Below are 14,247 nucleotides of genomic sequence, written 5' to 3' on the forward strand. Positions count from 1 at the left end.
GGGACTCTCTCTATCAATGGACTCTATGTTCAACTATTGCCGAGTGGCGGAAACTTACCCGTATGCTGCACAGATCTTCATTTAACCCTAACATCAGCGATTTCGTTCAAGTGGAGCACCGGGGTCAGCATGGGCCAAGCAGGAGTCATAATCACGGCAGCCATTATAAATAAAATTCGCCTGCACCACTAACGGGCTGTGATCGTCCAAGAGGCCCATCGAGAGAGCCTATCGGCGCTATTGGCAGCACCCCCTCCCCCCAAAAATACCCCTTCATCCGTCTCCTTTCCAACAGAGAGGGGAGAAGCTTGAGTCATTCTGTGTATGACTGTGCCCTAAACGATGGTATCCCTATTATGTCACGTCGCTGCACTCTCTCGAGTATGTAAATATCCTTTCTGTAATTGGGCAACAATAACTGTACCACGTACTGCAGGTGAGGTCTCACCAAAGGGTTACACTAAGATGATATTACCCATATAACCTTATATTCAAAATTCTTCGCCTTGAATCATCGTAAGGTGTTTTTTAATAGTGAGACCTCCAACTACATCTATATTTTATGTCACTTATAACTGTGACCCCAAGATCCAATGCTGCGCAAAGGTTACTTCTATATTACTATGGTTACTGTTGTTGGACACACGTTGCATAACCTTATATCTATGAGAATTAAGGAGTTTTATAACTTTTCAGATCACCGAATGATAAGGCAATTTTGGGGGATGGGTGGGTGATGGGGAGTGATTTCGTCATCGGCAGTCGAGTATTTGTCATCAGGAAATATAACTAGAGAGGATTTCATTGCAATTACCAAGCCGAAGTGGAGGAGGAGGAGGAGGAGGAGGAGGAGGAGGAAGGGGAAACATGGAAACATGAAAGAGCAGGTAGCATAGAGTCAGTTGGCTCGTAGGCTGTTATTTGATTTAGTTATTTATTAGTCAGCCACTCAATCGTTGGCAGAATAGGTTAAATAACTGGAACTTACGTGCGGAGTTTTTTCAGTTCACTCTTGAGGTGACGGTGGTGTAAGGGGTCAGGTTAGGGTTCAGTGTTGTGCACAAGTAATGATGAGGGGTGAGCAGGGGCATATGAGGGCGATGAAGCACGAATGAGTGAGTGACAGATGTGGCGGGGTGCACGTGGGGTCAATGTGGGCGTGTGAGGGGCCAGGTTGGGGGTCATTTGTGTCAACAGTGCGATGGATAGGTGATGTTGGTGAGGGTGATAATGAGCGGGACGACTTTTTCCTTGGGGTGGAGTATGATGTTTTCTTTTCCGTCATCAGAAGCGTCTGGGCCAGCTGCCAAAGTGTGACGCACATAAGCAATATCGTCATCACTGTCAGCTTGGCTTTTCCTGGTGTATCAATATTACTTTTACTTATCTCAGTGTCATATTCACTCTTTATCATCACACTCCTCTTCATTGAGTAAAGTTTCCAGATATTCCCTCAATTCACCATGCACTATTATTGAGGTTTCACAGCCTCATCCCTGAGAATATAATGTTTTCTGTTTTGTTTTGTTTTTAACACATAGAGCACTTGTTTTATTTCATGGAAAAACTTTTTTTACACGATTTATACCCTAAATTATCTGTCTGATTTCACCAGCCTTGTACGAAAAATATAATAAAATAGACAACGAGGCTCTGTATAAGGTAAAAAGGGTAGGCGGTGACTGAGTGGTTAGCGTGCCGGCCTAGCATTAACGGCACCATGGACAACGTCGGTTTGAATCCCCACGCTACCACCTGGGATTTTTCAGTCACCGCCGAGTGGCCTAAGACTGCCCGCATGCTGTCCAGAAAACCGCCCATCAACCCGGACTCTAGAAGAAACCGTTCAAGTGAATCAAGAATGAGTTCCGGGGGGCAGCATGAGCCAAGCATAACTAGCGCCACTATGAAAAAAGAAGGCGCCATGACGGGCTCGGGCAGACCACCAGGCTCTTGAAGAAAGCCTACCGGCGCTACAAGCAAAGATATATATATATATATATATATATATATATATATATATATATATATATATATATATATATATATATATATATATATATATATATATATATATATATTAAGCAGATGTACCACACAAGCGCACCTCACAGCAACACCATAACATAGATTATGAGTTTCTAGGGTTACATCATCGTAGGTATTTTCACCGTCCAGTTACCGAGGCAAAGTCGCTCGCTGGAATCCCGGCAAAGCCTAGTAATTCATGGTTGATAATAAACTGCAGTCGGTTCACCCAAGTCTAAAGTGAGCATTATCGTGCGCTGGCAACCTGCTGTCACACGGCGTGTCGTATTTCGTGGATGATGTATGCTAGCCTACGCATAGTAAACAGTCGTCACTGTCAATAATACGCAGGAATCAATAACAAATACCGTCAATTATAGTCGATTTTGAGTTAAACAGTATTTGTAATGTTGCAAATAGCTGTTTTATTAATATAAATCCTGCTACGTTTATCGGTGATGGACATCTTCAAGGCTGTTTCATAATCATAATCAGCAATCTAGTTAATTAACAAAACAGCTACTTGTGATATTACTAATATTTTTTACTCATAAACGAATATAATTGACGGTATTTGTTATTGCTGCCTGCATACTATCGACACTGACGACTGTTTTCTATGTGTAGGCTAGCCTACAGTATCCACGAAATCGGACACGCCATGTGACAGCAGGTTGCCAGCGGACGATAATGCTCACTTCAGGCTTGGGTGAACTGACTATAGTGAACAGTTTAAGTATTTGCTGTTAACGATCATTTAACAACGACCAAAGAACGTTGTTGGGTTTCGAGGTTTTTTTTTGTGTCTCGCTTGTCCAGAGACATTTGTCACATTTCGGGTCATATTGTGCAAATATCTAGGAGTGTTCCTCTCCCTCGGCGGAATAGTGTCCTTGGGAATGATTTTGATGTTCTTGATGGTGAATATGGATTCGGAATTCCAGTAGAGGATTCTGGCCATGTAATTTACTGATTTTGGTTATTGATTTTATCTCATCTGCCTGGATAACAATATATTTTTCAAGTTCATTTTGTGTTCTAATGTGTGCAAAAAATACGGTTGATTTTGACTTGCTAATTTTAGCCACTTTTTCAATTTCGAAAGACTGTCCAACGAGCTCAAGGGCTATTTGGGTACCGTACACGGCTTCGGCTGTGTTATTGAAAGCTGCCGCCCTCTCTACGTAGAGGAGTTTATCCATGAAGTCATTCCACGCGTTGTCGATTTTCTTGGCATTGTGTTAGTTCTAAGCTCTATGGATTTACAGTTCACGTAGACAAGTAGAAATTGGCTTTTTTTGATGTCTGGTATCACTGTCAGGTTATCAAAGAATTTGTGTTAAATACCAACATTTAAACGGATGGAGTGGTGGTGGCAACCCCTTACTTTTTCACCTACCTGACAGTCGGGAATGAGGTCAGGGTGGGTCAGCAATATTAGTTCCTGCAATTTGTTTTCTCGCGTAGGTCAAGTTATAACTTGGGTTATGAATGAATTATAATTATTTGATAGTCTACTACCCTTCCCCTATCAATACGACACTGTCAACGTTAGGATAGTTGAAGTCTCCTATTGTTAATGCAGTTTTTTTTTTTTTTTATTACATACTTGATCTCTTCGGATAGGAAACTGTCGTCGTCTCTCGTTCTGGTGGGTTGGGTACAGATACAAACATTAGTTTTGTTTCATCATGGCATGGGTCACGGCGCTTCTTAGCACTCTTACAGGTCAGCTTGTTAACCGTCTCCCTGTCCTCCTCCATACACCCCACTCTACCCATTTCTTCACATCAAAGAATATTTAGTGAAATGTATTGAAATTAAATTGATAGACAGTGAGGGTCCAGTGTGTTTGTGGACTTAGCACCTCATCAGCCATCAGCCGTCACCTGACCCAGCATTTGACCAGAAGATGACCTGCGATTAATACCTTACCGTAATCTGGAAGAGGCTGCCCTTCCTCCTCCTCCTATCTCGGCCTCACCAACCTACATTCCATCCGACCTCAACCCACAAGCACCTTCATCCCAACCTAAGACCCGTCAGACCACCGTTCTCCAACCCCGTTCTTTTATTGCTTATTTCTTATGCGACTTTATTTTTCAAAATGCATCCATAACATGCACATTTTCAGCCTAAAGGCTGCCTAAACTAAAACTACGTTTATCATTATCATTATTATCATTATTATTATTATTATTATTATTATTATTATTATTATTATTATCATCATCAGTAGTAGTAGTAGTAGTAGTAGTAATAATAATAATAATATATGTGGTAGTAGCAGCAGTAGTAGTAGTAGCAGTAGTAGTAGAAGTACTGGTAGTAGTAGTAGTAGTAGTAGTAGTAGTAGTAGTAGTAATATTAGAAGTACATCACTGAATCTAAACGTTCAGGCTCCTCAAGGTCGTACTCACACTTGATATTGATGCTGACCACGTTGCTTTTTGAGTCACCTTCAACGTTGGATGCCTCGCACTCGTAGCGCCCTGACCTGTGCCTCTTGACTGCCTGCAGGGCCAGCGTTGCATCGCCCACAATCACGCCGGCACTTACGTTGTGCACTAGCTCCTCACCCTGAAAAAGACCGAGAGTGTTAGAAGGCCCACAGATGACTATGATGGAAGGAGAAGGAGAATTTTATGGTAGTAGATAAATAGTAGATAAGAAATGAAAATGCGCTTTATAGTGAGAGATAAAGTGTAAGTATAGAGTTACGAAATATAGACAGATAAGACGGTGTTACAATGAAGAAGGACATCTGATGCGGAGGACTTATATTCGATAGAAGAGAAGTAAGTAAACTGTTTTCTTCTCTATTGATGAGAGGAAAAAAAGCAATGGCGAGTGTTAGTTTGAGGTGGATAGAAGGGGTGGGAAATAAGGAATGGATACGGCAGGAAAGGTATATAATGAGTGTGAAGAGACTGTTGCTTACAAAGATTTATTTATTTATACACAGCAAAATAAGCAGCTTAAAGGCAAAAAAAAAAAAATAATAATTATAATAATAATAATGACAAAAAAAAATGCTAAACACTACCCCAATAAAAGAGAGTTCAGATGAGTGTCCAAAAGAGAGGTTAATTTCGTGAGGAGAGGTGACTCGATACTCTCCTCTTGAAAGGGTTCAAGTCGTAGGCAGGACGAAAAAAGACTGTTCCATAGTTTACCAGTGCAAGGGATGAAAGAATGAAGGTGCTGGTTAACTTGTGCATAAGGGATTTGGGCAGTGTTGAGATAAGAAGGAGTAGAAAGTCGAGTGCTGCGGGACAGCGGTGATGTGGCATGCAGAGCAAGTTCAGAAGAGCAGTCAGCATGGAAATATCAATAAAAGATAGAGGCAACATGGCGGCGGAATTTAAGAAGTAGAAGACTGTCAGTAAGAGGAGGGGGGAAGATGAGACGAAGAGCCTTACAGCTGTAGTATTAGCCTTCCCGTTTCCTTTCCCGTCCCTATCCCCACGTGCGAGTTTAGGGTAGGTATAAACCTCCCCTTCCCCTTCCCGTCCCCGGGACAGATATGCGGACCAGACCAGAACCAATCTACACGTCATAATAATGTTGGCATAACTTTAAAACCAATAATTATGGAAAACGAGACAAACAATGCATTTTTCACACATCATTGTATTACTGTACATCATATATTTCAAAATAAAAATAAATCTTGTTGATCTTCTCGTAAATATTAAGTAATCCGGATAAGTTAATTTATAAGATAGGTTGGTATCCATAACTGTAGAAACACGCGGGCAGCCACACCGGGGTTGCCTGCTCGTGTCATTTATGACATTTTTTGCCTTAAATCTCGGTTGTCTCTAACAAATGCCCTTTTATGGTATATATTAAGTGTTGCCAAATAATGCCATATTTAGTCAGCAATCTGCCATTTTCTGCCATTTTTGGGGACAACTGTAAAGGAAACTTCAGGAAAAAAAATACTTCTTGTACAATATGAAACTTCATAGAACAAAGAGTAGTTGTATTCTCACCAATGTTGGATATCCTTCATGATAGCCTAATAAAAGACATGTAGTACACCCCGTTTCCTCTACTTATTGAGGAGGCAACTGATGTTTCAGTTACCAAACACTTGTGCACGTGTGAAAAATACTTCAAGGAGATGTGTCAAGAAACTTCTTAACATTACTTCCATTTCCCTCCTGCACAACATCATCACTTTTCTCAGGCATAAAATCCTACTCTGATGAACAAAATGTCCCATTGAGTAATATTGTTGGAGCAGTACTGACAGGGTATCCAGTCGGTGCTGATGTATGTTTACAATCAAATGGGAACACCAGATTCTTTACAACCTAAAATAAATATAATAATTTCAGCAAAGTTTGCGATATAATATCGGTCATATTCTGATACTTTTAAATACATTCCCTTCTATAATAACAAATAGAACCCTATTTATTTATGAAATATACGAGGGGGAAGCTGAAGAGGTCCTACTTCTCACCCGGCGGAGTCAACGCTTTTTCGACCCCGTCCGCTCCCTCTCTGGGTAGTATGAAACAAACCCAACTCCGTGGGGACGTTTAATACTGCGGTTCACGGCAAAGGGAAATGGAAGGGAAGGGAAAAGGGATGGGGGACATTAATACTACGGCCGTTAAACTCCAAGAGAGATGTGTGTGTGGAGCCCCTCCTCCCCCACACACACACATGCGATGCATACTCCATATGAAAGCAGACAAGGCCTCTGTATATGGATAGTATCTGGAAGGAGGTAAAGAACTGGCGGAGACGATACAGAAGGCCCAGCCACGAGGAAGTTGATTGAGTAAGAGAGGAGATATGAGATTTCTAGATGAGATTTTGAGTTAAGGATAGATCGAGGAGGTTTATTGTAGAAGAGAGTGACGGCTGAGTGTTATTGAATAATAGAGGATAGGTATTTGGAAGATTGTGTCGAGATGACAGGTGAGAAATTGAATTGTTATGGCGTTGAAGGACACCAAGTTCTTGTCCCAATCGGAAATGATAGTATGGTCTGATGTTAAGCGTTCTACGGACTCCAGCCTGGAATCATGTTGTTCCTGTTGGGAAGGTCTTCTTTTAAAAGATATTGAATAATGCAGAGCAGAGTCATCGGCGCAAGAATGGATAGGGCAGTTTGTTTTGGGAAGAAGCTCATTCGTTTGATGAAGAACAGAAAGAGAGATAGGACAGAGCCCTGCAGTACATCACAGTTGATTGGTTTAAGTGAAGAACAGTGACCGGCAGCAGAGATAAATCGGCCAGAAAGGAAACTGAAGATGTAAGTACAGGGAGAGGAGTAGAATCCGCACGATGGTATTTTAGAAAGCAAAGATTTGTCCCAGGCTCTGTTAAAAGCTTTCGAGATGTCTAAGGCAACGGCAAAAGTTTCACCGAAACGGCGTAGATATTCAGTTGGGAAAGCAAGAAGATCACCAGTAGAACGCCCCTTGGGGAACCCATAATGGCTATCAGATAGAAGGTTAAAAGTGGATAGATACTTAAGGATCTTCCGGTTAACGATTGATTCAAAGGTTTTAGAAAGACAAAAAAAGTTATAGGATCGAAGTTTGAGAGATTGGAACGCTCACCCTTCTTAGGCACAAGCTGAATATAGGTGTACCTCCAGCAGGAAGGAAAGGTAGATGTTGAAAGGCAGAGACGAAAGAGTTTGACCTGGCAGGGTGTCAGCACGGAAGCACGCCATAAGGTCCATAAGCCTGGTGAGGATTGAGGCCAGAGCAGGCATAGAAAACATCATTCTTAAGAATTTTAATAACTGGGCATAGTGGAGTCAGAAGGGGAATGAGTAGAAGGAATATACCCTGAATCGTCCAGAGTGGTTTTTAGGGAAATTTTGAGCGAAGTATGAAGAGACCGTTGCAGGGAAAGGAAACAAAAGAAGGGATGAGATGTTAGTGACAAGGAAGGAGAGAATGTAAGTGTGCTAGTATAGTGAGGAAAGAAAATATAATCAAGTTTTTTTTTTTTTTGGGGGGGGGGAAGCTTTATGGAATGGGAACAAAGAAATGATTGTTTGCCAGAGGATATGTAAGGAAACAGGTTTCTTCCTTGTGAATGAAAGGGTAGAAGAAAAGACGTGTGTTATTCGAAAAAAAAAGAGTAATTAGACGGTTGTTTAATCCGTGAATGGAGGAGGATGGAAAGGCGTGTGCTAGTCTAAAAATAAAAGACCTCCCTCTAATGGAAGGAGAAGGAGGATCTTCGTGTGTGTTAGTCAGAAAAGAAGTATAGAGACGTTTTTTCTTCCATAAGAAAAAGTGTTTGGTAGTCGGAAGGGGAATGTGAAGATAATTTTCTTCCTTTGACCTCTATTCAAGAGCAGTAAGTACCGGGCTTTTATATATATATATATATATATATATATATATATATATATATATATATATATATATATATATATATATATATATTTTTTTTTTTTTCTTTTCTTTACGCCCTTGAACTGTCTCTTTTGCTGTAAAAAAAAAGGGGGGGGGGGGTAGAGGGAACGGCGCTTATTAGTCGAAAGAGTACGGAGACTGTTCCCTTTCTTATGATGAGAAATGAAAGAAGGAGCGACGTATGTTGGTCGGAAGAAAGAGTAAAATAGACTTTACTTTCCTGTGAATGGGTGAATGGAAAACAAAGGAGGGAAGAATTGCGAAGGTTAGCATGGACACGGTTTCCTTCCATCTTAATGAAGATAGGGGCTAGTGTATCTGAATGAGGAATGCGGCATGATCAACCTTCCCGCGCAGCTTTTGTATGTTTATCTCCTTCCTGTTATTTATGATAATTAATCCCTCATGGGTCCTGTGTCACTGCCCACGGCTAGCGGTCAGTCGAGTCCTGATATGGATTGATTGGTGAAGGGCCTGCATCCTTTCCTCGGAAATAACTTCACTATTCCCAAAACAGACATAAAAAGTAAAGGTCGGATCGCTGTGTGAGACTGGATCCCGATCCGGTTCTGCTGGGGAATCCGAGGCAGGCTTCCTCGATGTATCGCATCGGGTGAGCCTGCCGTTAATGAACGATACATGACAAAAAATTCAGGTCCCCTGCATTTGAAGTAGAATGTTGCAGAACTAGGACCAGGGTTAACCTTCGAAGGGGTCAGCTTGTGGGTTTATGGAACGTCCTCTGCTTTTCGGAGGATCACCTATTGAGTATACTCAGGAGATTGAAGGTGAATATAGTGAGACTCTGCACGACGAGACGAGGAGGCTTGCCAATGCCAGGATCGATATATGTATACCTTCTACTGTTCCATCTTGAGCACCTCCAGCCAACTGCACTCATTCATGATTAAGGCTAATCCGGTTGATGGGCGTATAATGTGAGTGAAATTGAAGATCAATCTAGGCTTCATGTCTCTTGCTGCAGTGAACGCTCCTCCAGGAATATGTGAAACTGAAGAGAATGGGGTGTTGAACGACAAAATCGACAGTCAATCGTATTATACAAATACCACCTCGTGACACTCATTATCTTAGGTGACGTTAATTTTGCAACTATTTGCACTGATTGAGTCGGCTATGAGTTTTTTTTTTCTTTACAGCAGAGGAGTCAGTTCAAGGGCATAAAAAAGTAACAAATGTAAAAAAAAAGCCCGATACTCACTGCTCCTAAAAAGAGTTAGAGGAGCGGCCGAAAGATAGGTCAGTTTCGGGAGGAGAGGTATCCTGATACCCTCCTCTTGAAAGAGTTAAAGTCGTAGGCAGGAGGAAATACAGATGAAGGAAGATTACATAAGAACATAAGAACGTAGGATTCTGCAAGAGGCCGGTAGGCCTGTACAAGGCAGCTCCTTTGAACCTAAGCTCCCGTGTATCTAACCCCACCTAATATCGCTGTCCATGAATTTATCTGATCTATTTTTGAATGTGACAATTGCATTGGCACTCACCACGTAACTGCTAAGCCTATTCCACTCATCCACCAATCTGTGAGTAAACCAATTTTTGCCTATGTCCCTGTTGAATCTGAATCTATCCAGTTTAAACCCATTACTTCGTGTCCTACCCGGTTCTCTTACCAACAAAACCTTACGAATATCCCCCTTATTAAAGCCCTTCATCCATTTATGAACCTTGATCATATCTCCACGCACCCTTCGCCTTTCTAGAGAATGCAAGTTTAACCGTTTGAATCTTTCCTCGTATGGCAAGTTTCTCAACCCCTGAATCATCTTAGTCATCCTCCTCTGCACCGATTCTAACATTTTGATATCCATTCTATAGTAAGGTGACCAGAACTGAACCGCATAGTCAAGATGAGGTCTAACTAATTCTAAATATAGTTTGAGGAAGACTTCGGCGCTTCTGTTGCTCACGCACCTTGAAATAAACCCCAGTACCCTATTTGCTCAATTTCTAGCTTGAATGCACTGTGCCCTTGGACGGAGATCAGAGCTCACTAAGCCCCCTAAATCCCTCTCGCACCCAGACCTGCTTATGGGAGCGTCATTTAAGCAACAGTTACGTGAGGGGTTGTTCCTACCTACACTCAGAATACTGCACTTCCCTACACTGAACTCCATTTGCCATTTATCCGCCCAGTCATACAATCTGTTTAGTTCATCCTGAAGAATACTAGCGTCCTGATCCGACTCAATTACTCTACCGATCTTGGTATCATCTGCAAACTTACTGACGACACTACTAATTTCTGTATCTAAGTCATTGATATAAATAATAAACAAAAGTGGACCTAATACCGAACCTTGTGGGACCCCACTCGTAACACACCCCCAGTCAGATATTTTACCATTGATTTGCACTCTTTGCTTCCTATTGCTAAGCCACGTCGTGACCCAGTTCAAAACTTTACCCTCTACTCAGTGAGCCTGTAATTTATGCAACAGTCGTTGGTGAGGAACTTTGTCAAACGCTTTACTAAAATCAAGATAGATTACATCATAATTTTCATCTCTGTCTACCGCCTCAAATACTTTATTGTAGAGGGACAAGAGATTGGTGAGGCATGACCTATCTTTCGTGAACCCATGCTGCGAGTCGTGAATTAAGCTATGTTTCTCAAGATGCTCCCGAATGTTCCTGGCTATTATGGACTCCAGCATCTTGCCTATAACCGATGTTAAGCTAATTGGGCGATAGTTTGAAGCAACTGACCCGTCCCCCTTTTTGAAAATCGGCGTCACATTAGCTACTTTCCATAGGCTGGGCACATAACCAGTATTTACCGACATCTGAAAGATGTCAGTTAGTGGGTCACTGAGTACATCACTAAATTCCTTTAATATCCTCGGAAATATCCCGTCAGGACCTGGCGACTTATTCTTCTTAAGCTTCTCTATCTCATCCTGAACTACTTGCCTGGTAATGATTATATCCCTCAATTTATCGCCACCCCCGCCCTCGTGCACCTGAACCCTTTCCGGAATAGTCGTTCGATCCTCTTGTGTGAATACTGAAAGGAAGTAGTCGTTCAACATTGTGCTCATATTTTCGTAATTTTCTACTAGCTCGCCTGTGTTTGCTTTCAGCGGTCCAATTTTCTCCCTTGTTTTTGTTCTATACATCTGAAAGAAGCCCTTAGGATTACTTTTTGCCTCATTTGCTACTTTGATCTCATAGTTCCTTTTTGCTATCCTTCACTCTTCACTAATCTAGATAGTTCGATATACCGGCCCCTGAGATGTGTTTCACCATTCTTTATTTTCTGATAAATTCCCTTCTTTAACCCTATCTCGTGTTTTAGTCCGCGAGTCATCCACTTAGGGTCATTGTTTTCTTTTCTAAGTGTTCGCTGTGGTATATGCTGTTCTTGCCCCTCTACTTTTACTCTAACTAAATTATTGTAAGACATTTCTCCCTGGTTCTCCTGGCTCTCCAACCCACAGTTCTGGCCCTCATGAATCCCTAAATTATCCCAGTTTATCCCATCAAGATGTCTTCGAAACCCTTCTTAATTTGCTCTTCTAAAATCTGGCACTAACACTGGGTTTGGTTCGTAGGTTACCGCCCAGTCTAAGCTAAACCGAACCGTTCTGTGGTCACTATTTCCTAACTCTCCGCCCACCTCCAACTCACGTAGCAAGTTTCCATTATTAGTTAGGACTAAGTCTAATATTTTACCTCATCTGGTAGGCTCAGTAACTACCTGCTTAAGGAAATTATCTTGTATAACTTCAAGAAAATCCTCGGCTTCCAGGTCACCCACTAGGTCTTCCCAGTCTATATTCCTATAATTAAAATCCCCCATTATGCAGACATTTTTACTCCTACTCGCCCTGCCAATCTCCTGTATAATATACTTGTGTCCTGCCTGTTAAGGTTGGGTGGCCTGTACAGAACTCCTAGAGTTGGATTTTCTTTCCCTTTGTAAACGTCCATCCAAACTGATTCTGAATCCATGTTAGTTTTGACTGAATTGTTAACTGAACATTTAAGTGAGTCTTTAACATATAGCGCAACTCCACCTCCCCTTCTTCCCCTTCTGTCTTTGTGAAACATCTGAAAACCCGTTAATTCAAATTCCGATCTAAAATTTATATTGGCAGTGTTTATCCATGTCTCAGTAATCGCTATTATGTAACAATTTTCTGAACAAGCTTCACCCCTTAGTAAGTCTATCTTGTTTCTGAGGTTCCTGCTGTTAGTATAGAAGATTCTTAGCCCGCCCTCTGTTACTCCCCTATAATTATTTCTAAGCTGCCTGGTTGTATTATGAGCTAGATGTCCTCTCCCAATACTCCTCCCCCCCTCGTCTATACTAAAAAATCCCTCAGGGTACTAAGTGCTCCCTCAAGGGGGGAGTCTGAGAGAGTCAGTCAGAGTTTACCAGCGTGAGGGATGAAAGAGTGTAGATGCTGATTAGCTCTTGCGTAAGGGATTTGGACAGTAAGGGGATGAGCTTGAGTAGAAAGTCGTGTGTGGCGAGGCCGCGAGAGGGGGGTGGCATGCAGTTAGCAAGTTCCAAAGAGCAGTCAGCATGGAAATATCGATAGAACATAGAAAGAGAGGCAACATGGCGGCGAAATTTAAGAGGTAGAAGACTATTAGTAAGAGGAGGAGAGCTGATGATACGAATAGCCTTAGACTCCACTTTGTCCAAGAGAGCTGTGTGAGTGGAGCCCCCCCCCCACACGTGAGATGCATACTCCATACGAGGGCGGACAAGGCCCCTGTAAATGGATAGCAACTGTGCGGGGGAGAAGAACTGTCGGAGACGGTACAGAACGCCCAGCCTCGAGGAAGCTGATTTAGTAAGAGAAGAGATATGAAGTTTCCAGTTGAGATTTTGAGATAAGGATAGACCGAGGATGTTTAGTGTTGAAGAAGGTGATAGCTGAGTGTTGTCAAAGAATAGGGGATAGTTGTTTGGAAGATTGTGTCGAGTGGATAGGTGGAGAAACTGTGTTTTTGAGGCATTGAAGGACACCAAGCTCTTCTTGCCCCAATCGGAAATAATAGTAAGGTCTGAGGCTAAGCGTTCTGCCGCCTCCAGCATGGAGTGATTTAGTTCCTATTGGGTGGGTCTTCTATTAAAAGAAGTTGAATAATGCAGAGTAGAGTCATCGGCGTAAGAATGGATAGGACAGTTTGTTTTGGAAAGAAGATCATCAATGAACAACAGAAAGACAGTGGGAGATAGGACAGAACCCCACTATTAATAGGTTTAGGGGAAGAACAGTGACCGTCTACCACGGCAGAGATAGAACGGTCAGAGAAGAAACTGGAGGTAAAGGTACAGAGAGAAGGATAGAAACCGTAGGAGGGTCGTTTGGAAAGCAAAGATTTGTGCCAGACCCTATCAAAGGCTTTTGATATGTCCAGCGCAATAGCAAAGGTTTCACCGAAACGGCTATGAGAGGATGACCAAGAATCAGTTAAGAAGGCAAGGAGATCACCAGTAAAACGCCCCTTGCGGAACCCATACTGGCGATCAGATAGAAGGTCAGAAGTGGAAAGGTGTTTTTTAATCTACCAGTTAAGGATAGATTCAAAAGCTTTAGATAGATAAGAAAGCAAAGCTATAGGACGGTAGTTTGAGGGACTGGAACGATCACCCTTCTTAGGCACAGGCTGTATGAAGGCATACTTCAGGAAGGAAAGGTAGATGTTGACAGGCAGAGGCGAAAGAGTTTGACCAGGTAGGGTGTCAGCACGGAAGCACAGTTTATAAGGACAATAGGAAGCACTCCATCAGGTCCATAAGCCTTCTGAGGATCGAGGCCATAGAGAACATAGAAAACAT

At 42.1% G+C, this 14,247-nt stretch overlaps 1 protein-coding gene across 1 annotated transcript in view; it reads right to left on the reverse strand.

Moving 5' to 3' along the window:
- Positions 1–4,395: 4,395 nt before the first annotated feature.
- Positions 4,396–14,247, reverse strand: part of LOC126996371 (hemicentin-1-like) — a gene marked incomplete at its 5' end in the record, with an annotated part of 130,842 nt that continues 120,990 nt past the window's right edge. Inside the window, 1 exon segment of the mRNA XM_050856741.1 lies at positions 4,396–4,608. Within this exon segment, the coding sequence (XP_050712698.1) occupies positions 4,396–4,608 (213 nt within the window).

Source organism: Eriocheir sinensis, chromosome 10 (genome assembly GCF_024679095.1).
Source record: "Eriocheir sinensis breed Jianghai 21 chromosome 10, ASM2467909v1, whole genome shotgun sequence".
Classification (NCBI taxonomy): Eukaryota; Metazoa; Arthropoda; class Malacostraca; order Decapoda; family Varunidae; genus Eriocheir; species Eriocheir sinensis.